Source organism: Onychomys torridus, chromosome X (assembly GCF_903995425.1).
Source record: "Onychomys torridus chromosome X, mOncTor1.1, whole genome shotgun sequence".
Taxonomy (NCBI): Eukaryota; Metazoa; Chordata; class Mammalia; order Rodentia; family Cricetidae; genus Onychomys; species Onychomys torridus.
In genome coordinates, this window is record NC_050466.1 from 3,381,482 (window position 1) to 3,408,388 (window position 26,907).

General features: G+C 39.9%; 1 protein-coding gene across 1 annotated transcript; it reads right to left on the bottom strand.

The window, feature by feature from the left end:
- Positions 1-12,753: 12,753 nt before the first annotated feature.
- On the bottom strand, positions 12,754-20,401 carry Dynlt3 (dynein light chain Tctex-type 3). The gene is made up of 5 exons (XM_036174492.1): positions 20,273-20,401; positions 18,400-18,441; positions 16,061-16,184; positions 15,437-15,514; positions 12,754-15,083 (listed from the first exon to the last, which is right to left on the bottom strand). The coding sequence occupies exons 1-5, from the start codon at positions 20,300-20,302 to the stop codon at positions 15,007-15,009; spliced, it is 351 nt and encodes a 116-aa protein (XP_036030385.1). The 5' UTR covers positions 20,303-20,401; the 3' UTR covers positions 12,754-15,006.
- Positions 20,402-26,907: the final 6,506 nt, after the last annotated feature.

Genomic DNA, 26,907 nt, shown 5'->3' on the forward strand with positions numbered 1-26,907 from the left:
TGTTGAATCTTTTCAATTCTCGTCACAAATTTTGATGTTATGTGGGCAGTTTGACGAGACTAGATGAAATGAGCGCTCAGATGTCCCTAACATTACTTCTATGCCCTTGTTCTGCCAGGATCCTTAGAGCACTGAAGGTTGGTTCCAGCGAATAAGGCCTTCTTAGATGCACACATGGCACCACAAGAAATGCTTCCGAACCTGAAGAAAGGTCTAGCCTCTTCATGTTGCACCCTAGGCATCAGTCCATTCATCCAACACACATTTTTGTATAATTAACATGAGGAAGATACTGTGTGCATAGTTTTAATTATTTGTAGCAAAGTTTGAACTAGAGGGAGATGGCAGTTACATGGAATTTGAACATATATTTCTAACAAAGTGGTATTAAGTAATATCTCTCTGTTGCTCCAATAATGTTTCTCCAGTTTTCTATAGATACCAATGTAGTTCCCAAAATAGAGATCTACCCTGTGTTATTCTGGCTATGAGATGGAAAATGAGTGCTATGTGCTTCTTGGTTGAGAACTTCCTTCTCTTTCCTCCCCAGCCCCAGCCCCCAGCCCCCAGCCCCCAGCCCCCAGCCCCCCAGCCCCAGCCCCCAGCCCCAGCCCCCAGCCCCCAGCCCCAGCCCCCAGCTGCCAGCTGCCAGCTGCCAGCATAGCTCTTTCAGCATTTATTTCTTAGAATTTAGTAACAGATATCGAGATCTGTATTTAGTAACTAATGTCAGATGAGAAAATTGGGCTACACATACTTTTCTTAGATTTTCTTGCCTTTGCAATATCGTGTTTATGGAATTTGAATACTTGCAGCCATTGCATATGAATAGTTTTGGGGGAGAAGATGATCTGGGGATAACCTGTAGAAATAGTTATTAAAACTTGCTTTGATGTTGAAATCAGTATGCTTTCCCTGTGTCTGTGTTATTGATCTTGTTGTTAAAGGGTGAATCAAGCTAGCAGACGACAGCCTGTCTCTTTCCAAGAGGGTTGTTTCAATGAATCCATCAGTTACAACCCTCACTGTCTAGGTAATGCATAGAACTTTGAACACATGTTTGGGGGTGAGTCAGCTGATGTTATCATGGATGGGAAGAACATCACCTAAGGCAAACGATAATAGAAATAGCAAACATTTATTGAGCACCTACTACTATGCCAAACATTTTACATATACCTCAGGTACTCCCTCAGCAACATCATAATGCAGACATTTTAATCTTGATCTTGATGATAACAAAACTCTCCAAGGAAAGATAATTGATAAACTAGGATCCTACAGTTAATGGAGAAGTATGTCAGCGATAAATCCACATTTTCTAGCAATAGGGTCTATGTTCTTTTCAATAGCAGATTAGACAAAATTTATGGAACCAAAATATACACTGAGAATGGTTGGGTCATGGTGGCAGTAAAGAGCAAGCATCTTGGTATGTCAATGAAAAATGGACCCATGTTGATTTTCACTTTTAAATTAAAACAAAATAGGATGCCAGAGGGAAGGAAGGGACCACAGAGGCGATGTAATTTTATTTAAAATATATAAAAGTATATTTTAAAAAGAAGTGAAGATCCAGGTGTTCTGATGTAATTCCAGCACTCAGGATGGTGAGTCAGAATTATGAATTCAAGGCCAGTTTGGTCTATATATCCAGATCCCCTACAAAGAAAGAATTACTTTTCTTGAAGAAAGGAAAGCTCTAGAGGCTCAATTTAAATTTCCTTTTTATATATTTTTATTTATAAATACTTATGTCTTTGAGAGAAGGGCCAGCCATTCTTTGAAGGGTGTGTGTGTGTGTGTGTGTGTGTGTGTGTGTGTGTGTGTGTGTAATAAATGTTCATGAGGAAGAAGAAAGATTATTAAAAAATGACAGGATTTCTCAACTTTAGGAGCTGTTCTGCAGAACAAAAAATGCTGACGGTGCTTGGGCAGTCTGACCACTGGTAATTTCTAAAATGTGGAGAAATGGTCAACCAGTCAAGGATGGCTTGAGATTGTTGGAGTCCTTTGCATATTCTGTTGGTGAATGAGGACTGAAGAGTCTACATGAACTGAATAGTCCAGCTAAGAATTAGTGCAAACAGATTATCAATAGCCAAGAAAATATAATATCTCAAATTGTATAAAAAAAGAACCCAGCCAGGTGGTGGTGGTGCACGTCTTTAATCCCAGCACTCAGGAGGCAGAGGCAGGCGGATCTCTGTGAGTTCGAGGCCAACCTGGTCTCCAAAGGGAGTTCCAGGAAAGGTGCAAAGCTGCACAGAGAAACCCTGTCTCAAAAAACCAAAAAAAATGGGTTGAGGATTTAGCTCAGTGGTAGAGCACTTGCCTAGCAAGCGCAAGGCCCTGGGTTTGGTCCTCAGCTAAAAAAAAAAAAAAAAAAAAAAAAAAAAACAACTCAACCCCATGTAACTGTTTTGTGGCTAAAGGGAAGTATGAGAAAAAGCCATTGGGAGTTAATTTGGGGGATTTTACCCTGAGAATTAACAACAAATAGTTGTGCTTGTCTAATCTTTGGGAAAAGCCCCAAACATTATATTCTGAAACTTGATCCTTCAGAGAAGATTGCACAATGTCAGGAAACCTGATTTATATTAAAACATTGCATTCGAATATTAAATAATCACCAGGTTTTTTCCATTCAGTTAGATCACTTGATTGCTAAGATCACTTCCTCCTTTCAGTTGGGCAATTCCCCCTTGAATAACTCCAATTGCTAGCAAAAAGCTAACCATCACTCCTTAGAGTCAGATGGGGACAGGCCAAAGTACAAGAAGAAATCACCCATCTTTCCCAAAGATTGTAGAACAAATTTCAGCTTGTGTTGGTTGATAAGAAAAAAAAAAAACAAAACACTATCTAAACATCTCTCATTGTTTACGGATTGTATCTCTGTTGGCTGAAAACCACCAGGGTACTCTGTTGACATGGAAGTTAATCCACAGCTGGTGTGTCAAGGTCAGCAGAGCTAGCTGATCCTCCTGCTTTTCAGTGTCGAGCTCTGCATCCAGCCATGGCTAAAACATCACACTGAGACATCTGTGTTGTCAACTGCCTGCCGTATGCATTACTAGGTGCTCCATTCTGCTGGAGTACCTGTGGATTTTCTGAGATCAAAGGCAACAGCAAGCTTGACCGTGAACAAATTACAAAGGACATCAGCTTTAAAGCCTTTTAGAACATGAGTATGTTTTTCTTTTATAAAAAACAATCAGAAACTTTACTTTCTATTTGGTGCATAGGAGATGTATTTTTTTTTAAAAAAAACCCTTTGTTTTCTATTTATTGCTATGATATATCAAAGGCTAGGAGATAGGAGTAAAAAGAAAAAAAGGAAACAAATAGATGGTATCATCATTAACTAGAGAGAAAAGTGGAATATAAATAGATCATTTATCAGCTTTTAAAGAAGTGAATAATGATTAGATTAATTGCAATTTATCCCATTTCCATTTATCTCTGTATTCACATGATCTGTCTGCAATGCAACTTTGTGTTGCTTTCCAGCAATAGAAACATTCCCTGTAAGTAATATATTTAATGCATTGGATCTGTAGATCTATACCTTTCCATCAATAGAAGAAATATTCCCTTAGTAGTGCACTTAGTACATTGGATCTTTAGATCTATAATGCTTGCAACACACAACTCAGTTCAAAGTGAAAATATCATAATAATGTGAATGCTTGCTGATTTTCTATTTTTGCTATTAATAGTCAAATCATACAAGACCTAACTATGGTTAAAATGAAATACAAAGTTATTAACTGTGATACTATATAGCTAAATGCATAATAGAGGAGGCGGGTATTGGCAAAAGTTGAGGGAGAAAAATGGTCGATATGGGGGGCTGAAGAGGTAGTTCAGTGGTTAAGATGCTTATTGCTCTAGCAGAGGACCTGGTTTCAGTTCCCAGCACAATATCAGGTGGCTCACAACCTATAACTCCAGTTCCAGGAAGTCTGATGCCCTCTGACCTCTGAGCACCTGACGACAAGCCAGTGGTGCTCACAAACTCATGCAGGCACATACATACACATAAATTCTAAAATCTCTTTTAAAAGGATATGGGTGTGGGGCTGAAAAGATGGGTCAGTAGTTAAGAGCACTGACTGCTCTTTCATAGGCTCTGTGTTCGATTCCCAAAACTGTAGATGTAACCGGCTTGTTAAATAAGAAACACAGAACCAATTGCAGAGTTAAAAACCACGAGGTCAGAGCAAGAGCAGAAAACCTTACCCTTCACTGCTTCTGCTGTTCTTTCTCTCCGCAAGAGAGCTACCTCTCTGTGTCCTATCTTTTTTATAGATTTTTTGTTCTGTTTTCTCATTGGTTGTAAACCCAGCCACATGACCTCCTCATCACTGCCTGTTTGTACAGACCTCCAGGTCTTCTATGGTTGCTATTGAGATTAAAGGCGTGTGTCTGCCATGCTGGCTGTGTCCTTAAACACACAGAGATCTACCTAGCTCTGTCTCCCAAGTGCTGGGATTAAAGGTGTGTGCCACTACCACCCAGTTTCTGCTCTGGCTTGCTCTGACCTCAAGGCAACTTTATTAACATATAAATAAAATCACATTTCAATACAAATAAAATATCACTATACAACACCCACATGGTGACTCACAACTGTTTGTAGTTCCAGTTATGGGAGATCCAACGCTCTCTTCTAGCCTTTGAGTGTACCAGGCATGTATGTGGTACATAGACATACATGTAAGTAAAACATCCATACACGTAAAATACAAATATAAAATAAATAAGGATATATAATACATGTGTATATAGAGACAACCATGGAAAATAATCCCTACTTCCTGTGTCAGTTTCTATTTTAGTCAAGAACTACTTGTGCCGTGGGCAGTTAAGTAACCACATTCTCTCAGAGAGCCCTGCATTGAAGTGTATATGGACAGGAGAAATGGGACTTGATGGATTTAAAAAAAAAAAAAAAAAGAGGGCAAAAAGTTGGGTAGGTAAGGAAGTAGGGTAGATATAGGAGGAATAGGTGAAGAGGAGTGGATAAGTTCAAAATATATTATACGAAATTCTCAAAGAATAAGAATATTTTCAAAAAACCTCAATGAATTTAAGCAACAGACATCATTTTTATGGCCATGTAACATGGCCATTGCATATTGACTGGGAATAAGGGACTTGTTGAAGCCCTTATGGACCCAGACTCCATCTTCCTGCTATGACTATTATTATTATTATTATTATTATTATTATTATTATTATTTCATTTTTCGAGACAGGATTTCTCTGTGTATCTTTGATGCCTTTCCTGGAACTCGCTCTGTAGCCCAGTCTGGCCTTGAACTCACAGAGATCCACCTGCCTCTGCCTCCTGAGTGCTGGGATTAAAGGTGTGCACCACCACTGCCCGGCTTCCTGCTACTATTATTAACTAAGAACTTTATATATTTCTTTATCTATTATCTCTGCTTTACAGACCAAAATGTTGCAGCCTAGGGCATGTTAAGATTGAAATCCAGACAGTATGTTTTCCTACAAACTTACCTTATGGCATCACAGAAAAATGATGGATGAATGTAAATGAATTAAAATGTTGGCATTCATGGGGAAGGTTGATCTCAAAAACTGACCTTAGGAGACACTGCTAATTCAAAGCTAGAATTTTACTTAGTAATGGCATATAAAAGCAAAATTAGGTCATGATGTTAAATAGTTTAAAAACTGAGTGAGAATAACACACCTCTAATTTTGTAAATCAATTTGACAAAATGGTTAAGGCACCATCTTTAAATACAGTGTAGTGTGTATGGCTTCCAGGTCAAGGGCCACTGTGGATCCTGGTGGATTCTGCAGAAGCTGTGTAGAGATGAGCCTCCTGCAATTCATGTCATTGAGAGAACAGAGCACCCTGGCAACTAACAAAGAAAGCCAAGGAGAAAAGCCTTTGCTTGTAGAGCCACTAATAATTGAAGGCTGTTTATCGTCACAGCATAACCTAGCCCAGGACTGACTGGTCCGTTTGGCTTTTAGGATTAGGTCTTCTTGTCCAGCATAGGTAAGGTAGGATGGTCCAACATGGCAGTCATTAGGAAAAGCTCAAGTTCTCTGCAGGACAAGGTGCCTGTGTGAAAGTCTACATCCGTTCCTTTCCCAGCTTTTAAAGGTTCATCACCTTCCAATTCTACCAGCAACCTCAATTTTCTTTGTAAGAAAACACATTTCAAGTGTTAAGAATTTGTTGTTGTTGTTTTGTTTTGTTTTTCTCTCTCCTTTTAGGTTTATTGGTCAGGCAGTTCCAAGGGATACAGTCAATTGTAGCAGAACTCAGCTGTTCATATTTCAGGAAGCATAGAATTATGAATATCCCTCTCCTTTGCTCTCTCGCCACCCCCCCACCCCCAATGATAGCTCCCTTGCTCTCCTTCAACATACTGGTTGATTCTACTATGTCTTTACATCTAAGGTCCCTCTGCCTGAACTAATTTTTTTCACATATTTTTGTGGTTTTCTCCTTCTCATCTCCTTCAGGTTGCAGCTGGAATAGAATTTTTATTAGAGAGATCTGCTTTGACCAGTTCATTTAAATGAGTAGCCCTGCCACCACCTACTCCTTCAATCTTCCACCCCGTTATTTCTCTACAGCATACGTACATTAGCATCTGATTGTATTGGTTTATTATCCACTCCACTAGAATGTTAACAAGTAAACAGTTTTGTTCACTTTGTTTTCCCAGAGTTTGGAATCTAATAAACAGTGAACATTAAGAACCTATTCAAGTGTCGCTTGTAGTAAGAGAACAGGGATGGTCTGGGAAAGGGTGTTGGAAAAAGCCACTGAGACAGGATTCCAATTGAGAGGCCTCTAAAGAAAGCAGCAGGATTCTGGCTATTTCTCTGAAAGAACTGCAACCCACTTCTGGTTTCTCTCTGTCCCTGTGTCTACCTCATGTCTCCACTGTCACTCTTTCCTTGCCCTGGTGGCTGTGCCTTCAAACAGTGAGCCAAAATAGGTCTTCGTCAAGTTGCTTCTTGTTAGGAATTTGGTCACAGTAACTAATATAGGAAGTCACTACCACCCCTGGTTTGGATAGATCTGTCTGGCCTTGGACGAATCAAAAAGGGTTGCTGTTTTTACTACATGTACTGAGGCCTGTGAAAAGTGGCTCCAGCATGGGCTTAGAGTTTGACGTGGCCTGAGTACTTTAACAGAGGGCTGTTTTATAGGAAAAGCTGGGAATCCGAGAACATCCATTGTCAGTAAGAGGGCAGAGTGGAGAAAGGAGCCTTCATGTTGCTTCTCATAGAGACTAAACTTCAAGTTTATGCTTCAGTCAACAGCACTCTTCTGCCCTCTGGTGCAGTAATGCTAAACTACATGAGGCGATAACCTAAAGATGAGTAAGGGAAGCTTTATTTCAAAGCAAGATTCACCCACACACACCAGTGTGTGTGTGTGTGTGTGTGTGTGTGTGTGTGTGTGTGTGTGTGTGTGTGTGTGTGTGTGTGTGTTTCTTCTTGGGACTCGGGATAAAGATCTCCAAAAGAACCCTGACCATCTTCCCTTACTTGTCTGAGCTCAGCATCAAAGGAGCCAATTAAATAGAGGGCATACCTGTCAGGTATGCTTGAGTGTAACACAGCTTTTAGTCTGGGCAATCTTCTTTCCTAGCCTTCTGCTAAGTGTTTGTAGAAAGGATGTCTGCTGAGGCAGGAGTGCTGGCCTCAAAGCGCTCTCCAACTCCAGGATCTACCACACATGATGAGCCAGTCTCAGGATTCCCAAGGAAGATGATGGGCCAGAATCTACATCTGTACAGCTTGGCGAAGGAGAAAATCAGAACACAGAAGAGCAGATTCTGTTCCCAAGAGAGAAGCAAAAGAGAAACTTGGACTACTTTTGCCCACACTTAGGGCATCTCTTTACTCCTTTATGCATTTCTCTCTGGAAATACACAAGTGTATTGTAGCACAAATTCTAATTAGTCTTAATAATTAAAACCTAGAGTCAGATATCAGGGTAAATGCTGAAAGATCAGAGAAGTAAAGGAGCCAGCCACTAGAAAGACTTCTTACCTCTACTAAATCCTCACCTTCTGGGGTCTTTGATGGAGTTGAAGACTGGATAGTTATAACTATAGTTTTCCTTAGTTATGATAAAAGATAAACTAGATATGAAACTTTAGACTCACCAAGATAGGAGAAATAATGGAGTATTTTTTTCTGAATTTGTGAAATGCTAATGTACTAGACATTGCTAATGTATTATATTGCCTGTATATATTATATATAGTTATTATACTTATTGTATATGGTTTTTATTGTATTTGTTATAACCTTTTTTGTTTTAGACAGAAAAGGAGAAATGTGATATTTTGTTTGTGCTCTAACAAATAAAGCTTGCCTGGAGATCAGATGGTGAGCTAGCCACTAGTGAACCATAGAGGCCAGGCAGTGGCGGCACACACCTGTAACCCCAGCACTTGGGAGGAGGAAGCAGGAAGTGATAAGGCTGGGCAGAGAGAGGAATATAAGGCGGGTGGAAATAAGAGCTCAGTCCCTTTTCAGGCTGAGGAGTTGTCCGGGTAAAAAGTGGCTGTGCTTGCTCCTTTGTCTCTCTGCTCTTCAGAAAAGCTTTCTTTGTTAGAGCACAAACAAAATATCACCACAGTGTACTCCACAAACCTTGTACAATTTCCAATGCAACAAGTTGACAAAACTAAGCACATGGGGCTGAAGAGCTGGCTCAGCAGTTAACAGCATGAACTGCTCTTGCAGAGGACACAAGTTCCCAGACCTGGGCAGCTCACAACTGCCTGTAACTCCAGTTCCATAATTTAAAACAGTAATAAAAATAAATATTTAAAAAAATCACAGCCAGGTAGTGGTGGTGCACGCCTTTAATGCCAACACTCGAGAGGCAGAGGCAGGCAGATCTCTGTGAGTTGGAGGCTAGCCTGGTCTACAAAGCAAGAAAAAAAAAAACACAAGGGCAACTTATTACTTTTAGATCTCTTAATTGTTTCCTCATATATCAAAACAAGTTATTATTTTTAAATCACAAATAAAACAATTCAGGTATAAAAGATACATATTTGACCATCCAGTAATTCCACTTCTAAATTATTTTAGAGACGAATCTCTACATGGAAACCAGGGGATTTGGGCAAAGATTTTCACAGCTGAATTTTTTTAAAGAGTGAAACATGGGATATTACCTAAATGTTCAAAGTGAATAAATTGTTACTTAAGCTCAACAAGGAGACTTTATACACTGACAGGGAAAAAATCCATAAGTAAAGTACAACATAAAAAGGGCTGTCTTGGGTAGAAGAGATGGCTCAACAGGTAAAGGTACTTGCTGCCAAGACTAAAGACCTGAGTTTGATCCCTGAGACTCAAACGATGGAAGAAAAAAACCAACTTCTCCAAGTTGTCTGCAGGTGCTGTGGCACACATGAGTATCCCCACACACACACATGTAACATTTAAAAATTCTTGTCTTATTACTTTTTAAGAGTCACTTATTGTTACGTATGTGGGTGTTTTGCCTCCATGTATGTGTGTGCACCATGAATGTGCCTGGTATCCATACAAGCCAGAAGAGAGCATTAGATTACCTCGAACTGGAGCTACAGACAGTCGTGAGCTGTCTGCCATGTGGATGCTGGGAGTTGAAACAGAGTCCTCTGGAAGAGCAGCTAGCACTCTTAATCAGTGAGCCATCTCCCTAGCCCCACATTGAACAAACTTTAAAAAGAGAGATCTGCAGTTATATATCACATATAGCTAGCTGTAAAAATAATATATTCATATACTTATATCAATGCAAAACAGTAGCCTGAGTTTTTACCCTCTGGGAGTAGATTCAGATGTGGAAGACCAAGAGGAGGCAGGATGGAGGTCACATGATTTGTTAGACCATTACAGTACTGTAGTGTACTGATGTGCATAAAAATATATTCATGCATCCCCTTTACATTCAAAACTATCTCAACTTGTGTAATTTGCTGAAGCAATAATTGCAAAGCAATAAATGCAAAAAGTATGACTTTCCCCTTTCTTCTCCTTAAGTTACCCTTGTCCTCTGGGTGGACACTCTGGCTTTCGTTTTCTGTTTGCTTTTGAGAACCTGGGTGTGTAGCTGAGCCTGACCTACAACACACTGTGTGGCTAGGATGACCTCAAACTCGCAGTCTTTCTGCGCCTGCTTCATGTGTAACAGCATATCTGGTCTTATTCTCTTTTTTATCTAGCTTTCTGAATAATCTCAAGGAGAAAAGCCTTATTTGCCCTTTCCCTTTATGAACCATGCTATTAGCTCTGTAGCACTGAGCCAAAAAACTATTCATATGATAGAAGCAGAAAAAATGGACAGATGTCACTAAATTGCCTCCATAAAAAAAAAAAAAACCCTGCCAAAGATTCATAGGACATTAATTCTGTTAACTATCTGGTCCCTATTAGCGTGGTGACAGCTATAGCAGCTGCACCCAGTAGTGACTTGGCCTTGAGCCCACGCTGTGGCTGACTTCGCTCCCTGCTCTTTGCTCATTGACTATTGGTAGAATAAGTATAGTGTGTGAGCACATTATACATTCAATGGAAGTTCTAGGAGGGGCTGGAGGGGCTACGAAGCCAGAGCTATGGGAAACTATGAAATTGAACCACTCCAGTCATGTGTTAAGGGATCTGCTTAATCCCCACTTATGGGGTCTTTTTTCTTGTAGTTTTCTATGCACAGAATCATCTTTTCCTGTAACATTCTTGATATTTCTTTACTCCTTCACCTTCTTTGGGAGGTGGAGGGGCTTTGTCTCCCTTTCTTTTTGCATTTGGCTTCCCAGAAACATCATGCTCCTACCTTCATCTGAGTGAGACTTCTCATACTGGAAAGTCCTGATGTGGAACAGAAAGGTAATGTGTTTCTATTATTCTGTCATTCTCATCTTCTAAGTGATTCACAAATAACGGGGGGTCTGGACATGATGAATTATACCTGTAATCCCAACCCTTGACACTCAGAGGTAACAAGACCCTTTCTCAAGAAGAAAAGAGGGAGAGAAAGGAAGAAGGAAGGGATGGAAGAGGGGGAAGGAGTAGGAGCTATAGAGAGTAAGAAGAACACTATTGATTGGGTTTGCTTAGGTCAAAAGTCAATGTTTAAATGTTTTTAATTTCAAAATGTTGATATTTTCATATCATTGTCATTACTTGTGATTTTTTTTTAAGTTGAAAGATTAGACGCTCCTGAGCCTGCATTCCTTCACAGTAACAGTGGATGGAGTTGAAACACAACTTCCCTTGGAGTAGAGCACATTCAATCCAGCTTATCATTATTCTACCTGCCCTCTTATGGTTTGGTACTCACGTGGAGAATCCGAGGACACTAGGAATCATGTGGTGATAGAGTTGGAGTGGAATAATAGCCCCTGAAAGATGTTCCCATAGTTTTGAAACCTGTGAATTTGTTTATGGTAAGACGAACTACACAGGTGTGATTAACGATCTTGTAGATAGAATGAATTATCGAGTGTACCCAAGGTAGTCACAGGATGTGTAATAGGACAAGATGACTGATCAGGCAGAAAGAAAAAAGAATCTAAACCTTAGAGGTCAGAGGTGAGGTCTGAAGATGCTCCTCTACTGGCTTTGAAGCTGGGGGCTAGCCGGGCGGTGGTGGCGCATGCCTTTAATTCCAGCTCTCAGGAGGCAGAGGCAGGTGGATCTCTGTGAGTTCGAGGCTAGCCTGGGCTACAGAGCGAGATCCAGGACATCCAGAACTGTTACAAAGAGAAACCCTGTCTTGAAAAACAAAAAACAAACAGGAAGGAAGGAAGGAAGGAAGGAAGGAAGGAAGGAAGGAAGGAAGGAAGGAAAGAAGGAAGGAAGAAAGAAAAAGAAAAGAAACTGGGGGCTGGAATCGCCATCACAAAATGCCCTAAAAACAAGAAAAAGCCAGAAGAAAGATTCCTAGAGCTTTCAAAAGAAGACCCTGTCTCAAAATAAGAAGTGACAGCAGTGGCTGCAGCTGGCCCAGCCTTTCAGAGCAGTGGCTGCTCTTGCAGAGGTTTCCTTCTATGCACCTACTTGACAGCTCTCCACTGTCTCTACCTCTGACACCCTCTTCGGGCCTCCAGACAGCACAAAGCATGCAAGTAGTGCACAGACATGCTTGTATACATACACATAAAACAGTAAATGAAGCTTTTTTTTTTTTAAGTAAAGACAGGGCTAGTGATACAGCTTAGTGGTAGAATGCTTTTCAAGTGAGCACAAAGCCATTGGCTCAATCCTCATAAAACTAACTAATACATTTTATAAGAGATGAATGTTTATTGCACAGCATACATGGAGCACGAAAGAAAGGAGGAGGGGAAAGGGGAGCAATGGGAATTTCAGGTATGACATGTGTGTATGAAAATGCCATAATGAAACCCATTACGTTGTATACTAAATTAAAATATTCACTGTAAAAGGTAGAAAGTTAATGTCACAGAACTATTTAACACTGGACATAGAATTTTTAGCCACAAACATAGCCCCACCTTGGACAGATTCCAGCACACGAGCAAAGAATTTCCATTCATCTTCAACTTTTCTTCAGTATATGCCATAGAAGACACTCAATCACTAAATAGTCATGTATTTTCTCATCCTTTTAAAGTAACTGTTATCAAGAATATGTAAGCACTTTGACTCAAACTTTTAAAATACAATGATGAACGGAGGTAGTGAAATCCACCCAATGACTCACAATTCACACCCAACTTGGGAAGGACAGGAAAGCGCTCTTTTAATGAGAAGTTGCCATTATTTAGGCAGTGTATTAGGACTTCACCAACACAAAATTATAGCTTTACAAAACATCGCAGCTAGTGCTTACACTAACTGAATTACATGTGATTTCAAGTAGTACATGAGAACACTCTAATTTACTTAAACTCCCAAATTGTTTTTAAAGAAGCAGCAGCTCATTTGCAATTTGACAAATAAGATAAAATTAATTACTAAAAACAATTGTTAAAGGTTCATAAATAGTTACGTAATATATTTTACACTAACTTTGAAGAAAAACTTTTTGAGTTAAAAATCATAAATAAAATGCATGAAATAGAAGCTATTCATTATATTGTAATGGCAAAGACTAAATTTGGGTAACAATATTTTTGAGACACAGTCTGGCTTCACACTATTGACCTTCCTGTGTCAGACCTGTGTGTGTATATGAATATATTTAATTATTTATTGTAATATATTTATGTAGTGCCACATTTGTTTTCCTCCTCCACTCATCCTGCTTGGAATTTGTTAAAGTAAGCACAATCCTGATTTCTTGACCACTGAATTAGCAACCAGAGCCAAATGTACAGCACAGTAAGATAGTCTTTATTATATTTGAACTAGAAACAGCAGATAGCAAGCTCACGAGGTATGATTTCTTTTAAAATGAGGCTTCAACAACAATCATCAAAAATAAGCCTTAACCACACAGATAGTTTGGTCACTATTATAATCTCCAGAGGTACAAGAGCCAGCAGCATAAAGTACATAAAGGTAATGACAAAGAATTTCCAATGTGCAAAAATCACAGATCACTGCATTAAAGCCTCTTTTTGCATTCTTGTCATTAGTTCTTCAGCAAAATGTCAACCATGGTAGTAGTACTCCTACAAGAATCCCGTCGTAATATTGTCGCCATTAACACTAGGCTTTTCTTTACCCCCAAATTCAATGAATCGTGATTTGAGTCCTTACATGGATTGGGTGTCAGTGGTGACATGTAAAATTGATTTCATTTTCAAGGTTAAATGGCAGACTGATTTCGCATTGGGTGGCCAGCTGTGTATCCTAGTTTTTAATCATTGATTTTTCTTAATAAATTTAACTATATTTCATAAGCCCTGAGATATTAGATAACCTGCTAATGATTGTTCGCTTTTAATGTATATTCTACTCCACTCAGTCCTAACGCCATGTAAGCATTTTAAATTATGCACACATAGCTGTAACTAATGCAATGATTAAATTTATTACTTGTATAGCTAAGACTACTAATAAGGCCTTTAAGTAAGAGTTGCATACTTTATGTATTTTGCTTGGTCAGAAGCAACCCATAAAAATTGTATCTATAATTCTGTCACTGGTTAGTGCATTCTTTTTGCTTAGCTCTCCATGGAGGTCCAGACTTTTTCCTTTCTTTTCGGTCCTTCCTCAGAGATACCAATTTTCTAGCTGAACAGCTACCAAAAGAAACTTAGCATTCGAACACCATGTTGAGAGCTGCCGTGCCTGGCAGAGAAAGACGCAGAACAGTCATTCAGTAGATAATGAGTGGGTTGTAAGGCAGTTGTCTAAGTCCCATACTCTTGATTACATACTTTACTAACTTTGCTTAACCAGGAAATCTGGTTATCATTTAATTCTACCTCAAGTGTAAATGCAAGAAATTGACATTTAAAAACATAGATTTGCCAGTTCTCAGGAAAATAAAACAGGTTAGTTATAGCTGCTACCTATAACATCATATACAGGTGGGGGTGTGTCAAAATTACTTTCCATGAACTATTATATATAATTCAATGAAGGGGAGAAATTAAAATAAATAAGAAAAGTATTAGCTAATTCGTGTAATTTTCTCTGCACTGATCACATATTTATCCCTGTTATGTTTTCTAGTTTTAAGATAATGTCAGTATCTAAATAGATTTTCCCATCTCTGTGGGTGCATAATGCTAGTGAAAGGCTTGTATAAATATAACATTATATTTTTATGTCAGTCAATATTTGTGCATTATTTTTGGCTAACATTTGTGTCTTTAAGTGAAGCTGTATAGAATATGAGATAACCTACCAAGTTCTTATCTATTAGACTTCTGCTTACAATGTTCAGGTTTTTGTTGATAGCTTTGAAGCATATTGCACACTTGTCATCTAGCACATTAACAGGTAATTATTACTCTTTGTAGAAAGGATGCACTCACAAACTTAGGTTAAATGGCTTTAACCAAAATGTTCAGTGGGTTACAGGGCAATTGCAATCGCAAAAACATTAACGATGCAGTTCATAGTACGATTCTCCCATCTTACAGTACAGGTTCCTGAAAACATACAAGAAGAGCACTTTGATATAGCAGCAAAATATCAAAATTGCCAGGCACTAAGTAATTAATACACCACACACACACACACACACACACACACACACACACACACACAGGCACACACACACAGGCACACATGCACACACAAACACACACTTACAGTTTTTAGTAATATAAGTAATATTTCTTCTAACATGTTATATCTTCACATTTCATACTGGTTTGAAATCCTACTTGTGAGTATATACAAAGCAACTGTATTGATACAGTGTTTTTCAGACTTTAAGTAGAACTACGTAATAAGTCCAGACTGACTTTGATTCAGGGTAAATTCATTTATGATCTCTCACCATCAGATGTAGTATCCCAAAAACACGAGCTGGCTGTGTGAAATCCATATGCACTCCTCTGGACCACAGCACAGGTCACTACAAAGAAAGTCATAGAATAACACTTACTGAAACAGGGAAAGGATCAAGGTTGAAGTATTTGTTGTATTAGAACTCTAAAAGCTGAAAAAAGGTAACACAAAATAATTCAGCTAATAGACTAAAATAGTCTCTTATTTTGAACATTGACCATTGTGAACTTAACTTCACAAGACTGTAACTGTCAGCAATTGTACTGCAGAAAAAAATTTGGATCAAATTTTATGCTCTGTGTTATTAACAGATTTCAGACAGAAATGCAGGGGATATTTCACTTTGTCCTTGGTGTGTGGATCTTTTCAGGCCTATACACAGTCATGGAGGGCTGAGAGGAAGACAGTACTGAAGGGTCTCACCGAGGGAAAGCAGTTCAAACTGCTTTTTTAGACAGAAAGACCTCCCTTTTCACACTTCATCCTGTGTTACATTTAAAGAGATAAGTCAGAAGTGCTTGCTACACTATTAGTGTTCAACTACAGTGCCTGTCATTCAGATGCACTCTCCAAATTCAGAGAAAATCAGAAGTATAAAAGTATCAGTACTCACCAATGTACTTATAAGCTTTGCCCAGCTTAACCAAATGTGCAAGGGATTGCTCCACTATGCTTGCGGTCCACTGGTTGATGTTGTTCTGATTGTAGTCCTCACCTCCTAAAACTCCATCAACACACTGGGAGGAAGGGCAGCTTCATTAGCCCAAATGAACCAGTTTTTACATATACTGCAAGAGAGATTCAAGGCACCACCCACTAAGGCATAGCAGAAAATGCGCATCTACTAAGTGTTTGGTGTGCACTGTCTCTAACTGCTTAAGAGTTTTCAAAGCACTTCCATAAGCCTTATCTCATGCTATGAAATATTACAGGTCATATAAAAATCAATTTGCCAATGCCTCTGTGGTAAAGCGCTTAATCTAGCAGGAACACTAATAAAGGAACACTAATGTTTATAACATAGGAAAGACAAATCATAAACAGTAAATGATAAAAATGACTACAGGATTAAGATAAGATAGTATTAACTGGTTAAAATGGCGTTGAAACAGATCAGATTAAAACTAGTGTTCATGTGCTCAAAACAAAGGATAGGACTAATTTAAAAACATAGCATAATTCTATGGATGCTATTTATAATCTCATTCATGCTATATAATTGCTTAGCTAGAAAACAACCAATACATATGCCAGTTAAATTAAATAAAGATACTCTAGGGGAAAAAAGCCAAATAATATCCTACAGTGTTTAGTTGCATCTATTTATGACACCTGATTAAGAGCAATGGTGAGTTCAAGGCCAGCCTGGTCTACAGTGAGTTCCAGGACAGCCAGGGCTACACAGACAAACCCTGTCTTAAACAACCAAAAACACCAAAAGAACCAACCAACCAAACAAACAAACAAACCCAGCAATGGATTTAGTATCCCAGTCCTGGGCTGGAAGGCCAGATTCATACCTGTCTGCACTGTAACCTTTAGCAAATGACCAACCACCTTTAAGCCATTGTTTCCCAGATTGTGGGGAGAGAGGCAAACCCTGAGTATGTCTGTGCCTCCCTGTCTGTATGTAATAACCCTGTCTCACATTACGCTGTGTTTCTCTCTGCTGACTCAAACTTTCCCTTGGGTGCAGGTTCAGAACTGAGCAGGGACTAGTAAAACATGATACAGTCATCAGCCTAATTTCATCTACAAGGAAGGTGGCATTTTATTCTGTCAAGTGAACACTTTCATCTTTTCATATGGTTCAGAACTTGGGTAAGGAAAATATATTAAGTGGCTCTTCCAAAGACCCAGCATCTTTTATTTCATATCTACTAGCTTGACATTTGACTTTGAAAAATAAGATTATTGCTACCTCTGCCTTCCAATTGCTCTTTCTTGTGCTCTGACATTGTGAGGGTACTGAAAACATCTGCATTTTATTTTAATGAAATAGTCCTAAAAATGTCTTTACATAATATACTCTGAATATTTTAAATCATTTAATATTCTAACACACAATTCTTCAACTATTAAAATGCTACAATGTTCTTGGCATTGCCTAACCCTATGAGAAGTTGAGCTGATTCTACTTATACAGGGCCAGACCAGCTGAGCTTTGGATAAGATGACTTGCACTCAGGCAAGTCAAGAACTGTCTCCAGGTGAAGTGGAGATACTCAGAAGGTGGAGCTGATCCAGCCCAGAAAGAACTCAGTCAGGGCTTGCTAGGACTTAGGCCTCAGGAGCCACACCCAAAACTGAAGCAAGTCTTGTGGGCCAGCTCAGGATTTTTACCAACCTCACCCCAGGGTAGTCTGTGTTGATAACCTCACCCCCAGGGCAGTTAGTCTATATTGATATCCTCACCCCTAGAATAGTCTATATTAATAATCTCACCCCCAGGGTAGTCTATATTGATAATCTCACCCCAAGGTAATCTATATTGATAGCCTCACCCCCCAGCATGGTCCATATTGATAGCCTCACTCCTAGGGTAGTCTAGATTAATAACCCCACCCCCCCAGGAAGTCTATATTGATAACCCTAGGGTAGTCTATATTGATAACCCTAGGGTAGTCCATATTGATAGCCTCACCCCAAGGTAGTCTACACTGATAACACCAGAATCAGTAAATGTCCTCAGCTAAAACTGATTCTGAAAGAGAGCTTCTGTACTTTTTGTAGACTTGAAACAGTGCTTCAGTGTGTCTTTCAGAAAAAGTCCAAATAGGCCTCACTGAATGCAGGAGACCACATACACACCCCTGCAAAGAGTGAATAAATATTTTAAATCTTGGTATTTTAGCATTAACATGTCTAACTTTGACCTGAAAAATCAAAACCTGGATTTAAACTTTTTCTATCAACACAGCAAGCATAGAGATAACAGCAAACAGAACTCACCTCTTTGACTATATTATGCGCTTCATCGGCATTGAAGGCAATCTACAGAGAAAACACAAGATCAAACCGCTTTCAGCACAGGTTTCCCTATTTACACATAGGGCAATACACAGGACCTCCTCAGCTGGCCTAAGAGAGTGATGGGGCAGAAGACTACAGCGCTAGGGGCATCAGGTCTACTGTCCATTCAGATCAAAGCTTTCCCAAATTAAAGATAATGGCAATACTCTGTCATTCAAAATTAATGTCACTTTAATTGTATAAATTGGTCTCTCACTTTTTTTTTTTTTTTGAATAGTTTGTTACAAACTTGAGTTCACAGCTATTTTCAATGACATCTAAGTGTCCTTGCATGTAGAACTAGATTATGTGATAAACTGAAATATAAGCCAGGATGATTTGGGTAATGTAAGAATGCTTTCCATGGAGATATTTTGGGTGCATTGAGAAAGCTGTACTTCTGTGTTTTAAAAACCACTATGCAACTTAAAACTACTTGAAATCAGTAAATTCTGAAGTTATGTTTAAGTATAGATTTTTATATTTTAACTCTATTAATTATCCTATAAAATTACCCACATCTCCCTAAAAGAGGAATGAAAATCTAAATACTTGGAGGCGTTTTGAAAAGAGATCTCATAGTTTAGCCCCATGATAAATTGTCATTTTCCTTCAAAATTTACCTAAGAAATAAGTGATGCACATTTCACTATAATTTGGGAAGTTACCTAATACTATGGATGTTTAGTTGGCCACGGTAGCACAAATAATGTCTGTTAGTTTTCCATCTTTCTTTTCTGATGCTGCTAGTCAACCACTCTACCAAAGAGCTACTTCTCCACTCCTATTTATTTTTAAATTACAGGTATTTAGGAAGTGGTGCAGAAAAGATTTCCTTGCACCCTTGCTAGGAGGTAAATCTGGGGAAGGGTTAACCATGTAATTTGCAGGGCTGGGTGGGGGGCAAGTCCTTGTTTCTAACAGTATGATTCACCACTGACCTACAAGTATGCAAGCTCTCTGCAACACATAATCTACAGAAACTCATACTCTAAAACTTCCCATTGAACCAGAAGAAGCCCCTTACAAGGATCATGTGACATTGCACCTCCACCACCTTATCTTTCATTTTCTTGTATCACTCACCAGTGGCTACCACTAAACAGAAAAATGTCTCTTTTCTCTGTCTTTGCAAACTCTTACAGGCTGTGTGGCGATTCAACAGTGCTGGGAACATGGGCTGAAGTGTAAAGTCTGAGGCCTGGGTTCAAACGAAACACCTGTCATTCCTAGCAGTTTTAATTTGGGGCCTGTCACTTGGTCACCATGAAAAGTCAGAGTTCCCATTAGTAACAGGAAAATAATCGACATCATGGAATTCTGGGGAGGCTTTGGGAAACCTGAAACAGTGAGCAAGGGCTCTTAATCCATAAAGAACTTCCTCTAGCAGTCGCTGCAGAGGGTTCCCAGGACCAGAGCCACCTTGCAGTACCAGCTCAAGGGGACCCAAAAGGGTGGAGGAAACAGAGAGAAAACCGGTTTCCCAGGCCCAGATCGCAGACGGGCGGGGCTCGCCAACACCAGCCCATACACCCCAAGTTAGGCCTCCCCCTACACCCACTGGGTCCTCTAAGACCCTGCCGACTGCCCCCAAGAGCTTTCGGTCACCTAAACCATCCCAAGGATCGGCCCACCCTCAGGATCTCAGGGGCGGCGAGACAGAGACGCCAAAGGGCAAGAAGGATCCCGGCTCTCGGAGCAGACTCAGGTTCACGGGACTCCGCATCCTAACCCCCCAAGCACTAAGAGACCACCCGACAGCGTGCCGACAGCGGGGATCCAGGGGCACTTCTCGGCGCCAGAGGGGCGGTACCTCGTCGCAGGGTCTTTGGTACTCCTCCATGGTGGCTTTAGCAGTCCCAGGGGGCGGAGCAAAGCGACGGTCGAACTCCGCAACTACGCACTGACCTCCCGGGAGGCCCCGCCTCCTTTTCTGGCCCAGGGCTTTTGTTTACCTAGGCCCCGCCTTTGTGTCGTACTGGAGCAACCTTCGGGGGACCCGATGCTAGGGTGGGGTGGGGGGAGGAGGAGAGGGCGGGGGATCAAAGGACAGGGAGGGGGCGCTTTGGTTGAGTTGAGCAGCTTAGCAAGGCTAAGGTTACCTCCCTAGGCCTAGAGTGCACTTCCGACCAGGCCTGTCTTCTGAAAGTAAAGGATTCAAGTTAAAAGCTCGACCAGCATCATGACCATGACCTTGTGTCAGCCAGTCTAGACTCAGCACAAGTGGTTTAGGGCTCACTGCTGTGGTCATATGCACAGAATTCGTTCATCCACAGTTGTTCAGCAAATGAGTGTAGCAAGTGAGCAAGCAACTTTGATTTCTCTGTGTACTAGTTATTAATTTTAAAAATCATAGCCCCCTCCAACAGATTCGATTTCTCATATGATAAACATAATCACTTTTATTTTGTGACTAATTATAAGGATCAAATAAGATACTATACACACAACTCCTAAAGTTGATGCTCTTCTGTCGACTACTTTTTTTTTTTTTAATAAAGAAGTATAAGACTTTTGAGAAAGGAGCAAATGCCCTCAATTGAATTATAAACCTTTGCAGAAGCACTGTGTTTACATTTATTTTAGGACTACTAAATTGTGGCTGATTCTGAGATTTTCCTCAAATTCTCAGTAATTCAGATTTGCCCTCCCCTTATCTCCTTATTAAAGATGCAGCTAAAATGCAGAGATGTTCAGTGACTTGCCCAAGGCTTATATACAGTATGTTTTAGACGACATCTATCAGCTCGAATACTACAGTCTGATAGCAAAGCTCAAGTTCTTCAACACTGTTGTGAGCTTCCTGTTGCTGTTATAACGAATTACCACAGAGAGAGTAGTTTAAAGCCACACAAACATCGTTTCACAGTTTGAGAGGTATAAGTTCTAACTACATCCATCAAATGCTTTTTGCCATACAAGCTAGCACATTCTCAGGTTCTGGGATACAAATGTGGCTATATTTTCATGGGGAGGAATATTCAGCTCACTACAGTGACTTCTATTTTGTTCTCTAGTATCAAAGTCAGAAGGCTCATTAGTTTCCTAATCCCTTTCTCTTATTTTTGTTTTAATGGTTCTCTGTTATGGCTCATGCAGGAGTACTGCAAAAAAAATTGTAATTAGAGCTGGAGAGATGACTCAGCAGTTAAGGGCATTCACTGTTCTTGCAGAGGACCTGTGTTTGGTTCCCAGTATCCATGTGGTGGCTCATGGCTGTCTGTACCTCCAGTTCTAGGAGATATAACACTATTATCTGACCTCTTCAGGCATTAGGCACTTACATACATACATTCAGGCAAACACCTCATACACCCAATAAGCAACTTCATCAGTCTCTCAATGGGAGGAACATGGAATAATTTTGAGAACATACTTTTAAAAATCATTGTAATTTTATTAGTATAAGCCTTTGGCTACAAGTAACAGAAGACCCAGGTAGGAGGAATTGAAGTAATGATGTTAATGTTGTTGCATAACAAGGAATATAAAAGTAAAAATATTCCCGATTAATTTAGTTGCTCAAAAGCTTTTGTACGATCGTCATACACTATCGTCTTCAGAACATCAGCAACATGTTTCTTTCTAATCCCCAGGAATCCTTTCCTTAGGCCCAGTTGGCCAGAATTTAGCCATGTGATTCTCCCTGTTCTGTTAGAAGCCCCCCTCTTTCCTCTCCAAACTTCACCCCTCTCAGAAAGCCCACCAAGCGGTGGCTCCTTCCCAAAGAGCTGCTCAAGACCCTTCCTACAGGGTATTTAAGCTCTGCCGTGGACCTGCCACATGATTTCTCTCCCTCTCTCCCCCACCCCAAGATCACCCCTGGTGTGCTTTGCTTAGATTAAACCTGGTTCTTTACTTTAATTTGGCTTGATTTGGCTTACTGCATTGGCAGAGAAACCTAGTGCCAGGGATTCAAAATGCTTATCACTCCCTTTTACAGAACAGACAGGAAAACCTGTGGTTAGTGTTTTATTTTATTGTGAAAGTTAATTCTGCTATCAAAAATGGATATGGGGATGTGGACAGAGCTAAATAGGTAATCTCAGTGGTGGGGAGTCAGAAAGAGTAGGATCCCTGGGGCCTGGTAGTCAGCCAGGCCCCAGGAAGAAATTCTCTCTTAAAAACTAAGACGGTAAGCATTGAGGAAGACATCAGTATTGATCTCTGGATTGCACTGGGGTTTTCTGTTGACACTTCATATCTTATCTTCACCTTGGCAAAAATAGCCATTTGGGCAAGAAACTGTTCTTGCCTGGACTGCTTGATTAATTGAACATGCAGGACCCATAGAAAGGTAACCACTGAACTTTACTTGACAAAATGGTCCTTCAGGTTCCTGTTTCACAGAGGAAACTGCCAGACATTCTACAGGACACTGAAAAAAGTGACCAAGAGACTCTAGCCCTGTGGGCTAAAGACAAATGCCCCAACTTTACAAAGGAACATTAGGTGACTGTTCAGGCTGCCAGCTGTCTCTGTCTACCCTACAAAACTCCCGAAAGTTACTTGTATCCTTCTCCCATTTCTCAGGTAATAATATATCCTTCTGAGGTCTTTGATGTGGTTGAAGACTAGATAGTTATAATTTCCTCAGTTATGATAAAAGATAAGTTAGATATAAAAACCTTAGACTCACAAATATAGGATAGATAAAATATTTTGTTTAATTTTGCCAAAACAAATAGACTAGATATTGTAACTATAATTCTTGCTTGATAATTGTTTTGTTACATGTAATTTTATTATGTAAAAGTTAAAACCTTCCTTTTAAAAAAAAGAAAAGGGGAAGTGCTGTGGATATCGCTCTGTATAAATAAAATGTTGTTTGGCCAGTGGCCAGGCAGGAAGTATACGCAGGGTAAGAGAGAAGAGAATTCTGGGAAGTGGAAGGTGAAGGCAGAGAGACACTGCCAGGTGCTGCCATGAGAAGCAACATGTAAAGACACCGGTAAGCCACAAGCCATGTGGCAAAGTATAGACTAACAGAAATGGGTTAATTTAAGATAGAAGAAGTAGATAACAAGAAGCCTGCCATGGCCATACAGTTTGTAAGCAATATGTTTCTGTGTGTTTACTTGGTTGGTTCTGAGCGGCCTGGCAGGTGAGAGAGATTTGTCCTGACTGTGGGCCAGGCAGGAAAACTCTAACTACAGTCTCCTGTGTCAGCCTCCAGAGTCCTAGGATCACAGATATATAATACACATTCTAGCAATGCTTAAATAGTTATTTTAGCCTAAATGTTTTTCTTGTTTACATTTTGTTGTGGTGCTTTGAAACAGAATCTCTCTGTGTAGCCCAGGCTGGCTTGGAACTTGTCTTCTCTTGTCGGAGCTTCCTGAGGAGTTGGATTACAAATATATCTCAAAGAAAAAAAATTATTGTTGGGAAATCTTCATCATAGCAAGATTTACCGAATAAAACATTTCAACTCATTTTCTAAATGATTCAAATTCTAATGTTGAATTAAGGAATAAGCAACAGCTTTTTTGCTAATGATTTTGACTGGGCAAAATGTAACCAAGAATGCTGAAGGCAATTAGAGATTTCAAATGAAAATATCCTGAAAAAAAGAGAGAGAGCATGGCATTGAACTGGGTTTTCAGCTGGTGTTGAGAAGATGCCACGGGCCAAGACATAAGATAATCGGATTCCATGGCATGCCAAGGAGGGAAATTCTGGTAAGAAATCATACCTTGGGTTGACAGAAACCTTAAAGATGCCAAGCTAGGAATAAAACAGCAGGGCTTGACTGTGAAGCTACACAGCTCAGTTTGAAATCCTCTGCCCCTGCAGTTGGATTAAGGTGCTCTGATTTTGCTAATGTCTCTATGCAGCTGCAACAAAATAAAACAATTCTTTCTGGACGACAGAAATATCATCATAGGCTACAAAGTAGATTTATATTGTTCACATACATTGAGTGCAAAATGAAACGTAAGTAGGTACATAAAGAAACAAAACTACATTATCAAAACCAACAGACAATGGAAACAGCCCGTTAAGGATCTAGTTGTCACAATTTTCAGACAGTCTTTAAAATAACTATGTTTACCACATTTAAAGATCTAAATAAAAGACAAGATTGAGTATTTTATTCAACAACTGGAAGCTACTCTAAAATTCCAAATTGAATTTCTAGAAGTAAAACTCCAGTGACAACACACAAACAAAACCCCCAAACTTAGGGAAGCCTTCTCTAGTAGTTGAGATAAGGCTAGAGGTTAAACTAGCAATTCTTTGAAGGTTGGTCTAAGGGTTGGAGAAGCAGCTCAGAGGTTAAGAGCACTTGCTGCTCTTATAAAAGACCTGAGTTTAGTTTCCAGCACCCATATGGTGTCTCATAAGCATCTGTAACTCCTGTTCCAGGGTTCCAATGCCTTCTTTTGAACTCTGTGGGCACCAGGCACTCAAGTAGTGCATATGTATACAGTCAGGCAAAATCCTCATACACATAAAATAAATCTTAAAAAGTTGGCCAAAGCTAGGTGTGGCATGCACATTTAATCTCAGCACTTGGGAGGCAGAGGCAGGCATATTTCTGAGTTTGAGGCCTGTTTGGTCTACCTAGCAAATTTCATGCCAGACATAGTGAGGCCTTGTCTCAAAATTAACTAATTAAAAATTAGTCTAAAAATATCTCAGAACGGAGAAGGGGAGTGGACACAAAGTCCCACCCTAGCCAAGAAGCTAAGCTATTTGCAATTGACACCTTCTGGGAAAGCGAAAATCAGTTTTCTCCAATGAGGTGTTACTGGTTGCATCAACCACACTCCAGGACAGGGCTCATGTCCAGGAGTACTTGGTCAACACAAAGAGATTCTGTGTTTGTGTGCTTTATGTTTTTTGTTTTTGTCTCATTGGTTTTTTTATTTAAAAAAATATTCATTTTACATACCAACCACAGATCTCCCTCTCATCCCTCCTCCCACCCCTGGCCCACCCCTCATCCCCTCCTCCCATGGGGAGTCAGCAAAGCCTGGTACATTCAGTTGAGGCAGGACCAAGCCCCTCCCCCTGCATCAAGGATGAGTAAGGTGTCCCACCATAGGTAATGGGATCCAGAAAACCAGCTCATGCAGCAGGGACATATCTTGATCCCACTGCCAGGGAACCCTCAAACAGACCAAGCTACAAGACTGTCTACCTAGGGCCTAGGTTGGTCCCATGCAGGCTCCGCAGCTGTTGCTTTGAAGTTTGTGAGTTCCCACGAGTTTGGTTCAGTTGTCTCTGTAGGTTTTCCCATCATGGTCTTGATGCCCTAGCTCATACAATCCATCTTTTGTTTCTTCGACTGGACTCCTAGAGCTTGGCCCAGTGCTTGGCTGTGGATCTCTGAATCTGCTTCCATCAGTTACTGGATGAAGGCTCTATGATGACAGTTAGGGTAGTCACCAATCTGACTATAGGGGAAGGCCAGTTCAGGCACCCTCTCCACTATTGCTAGGAGTCTGATTTTGTTTTTTTAGTTTGCTTGTTATGATTTTCATTTTTGGTGAGAGAGAGAGAGAGAGAGAGAGAGAGAGAGAGAGAGAGAGAGAGAATGTGTAGTGAGGAAGATCTGGGAGGAGTTGGGGAAAAGAGAAAGAGTCTGACCAAAATATATTTTATGAAAAGATACTTAATAAAAAATTTGAAAATTGGTCTGAGAAAATAATCAAAATGAAGCAGAGATTTAAGTGAATGTGAAATACAGTAGGAAGTATAGAGACAAAAAGAATACCAGGAGAACATTTAGTATACATAATTTGATTTCTTAAAGAGATGAGAGAATGCACAGAACAATAAAGTTCTTCAAAAATTGGTGAAAGAATTTTATTAATCATATTCTTCATAAGAAGTTGATAAAATCTCTCCAAATATAATATTTAAGATATACTTACCATGTTAGGTGGGTGCTCATTGTTGTGATAAAATACAAAAGGAAGGAGAGTTTCTGTTAGCTCACAGTTCCAGGGTATAATACATCATGGCATGTAAAGTCCTGGGTACAGGGGCTTGAGACAGCTGCTCACATTGTGTTCACAGTAAGGAAGCAGAGAGCAGGCCTGCTTAACTTGCTTCTCCTTTTTATTCAGCCAAGGACTCCAGCACCTGGGGCAACATAATCTACATGATCCCTCCTAGGCATACACCTAATGACTTGTCTACAGGTGATCAAATTGATGCTATTTAACCATAACACTATGGGTATCTAAATGAGGTTGTGTGTGTGTGGGGGGGGGTTATATGAGGTCCACAAGGAATAGTACAGGAACTTGATTCCCTTTCCATTTCAATATCCACCCCCTTACCCAAGCATACATAACATCTTATAGAAGCACTTGTCATGGCTAATCCCTTTTATTTGAAGTGGTAGCATAATTAATTTATTCCCATATTTAAATGATACAATAACTAATAAGCCTTCTATATTTCAAGGGACACATTTTAGGCTCATATCTATTA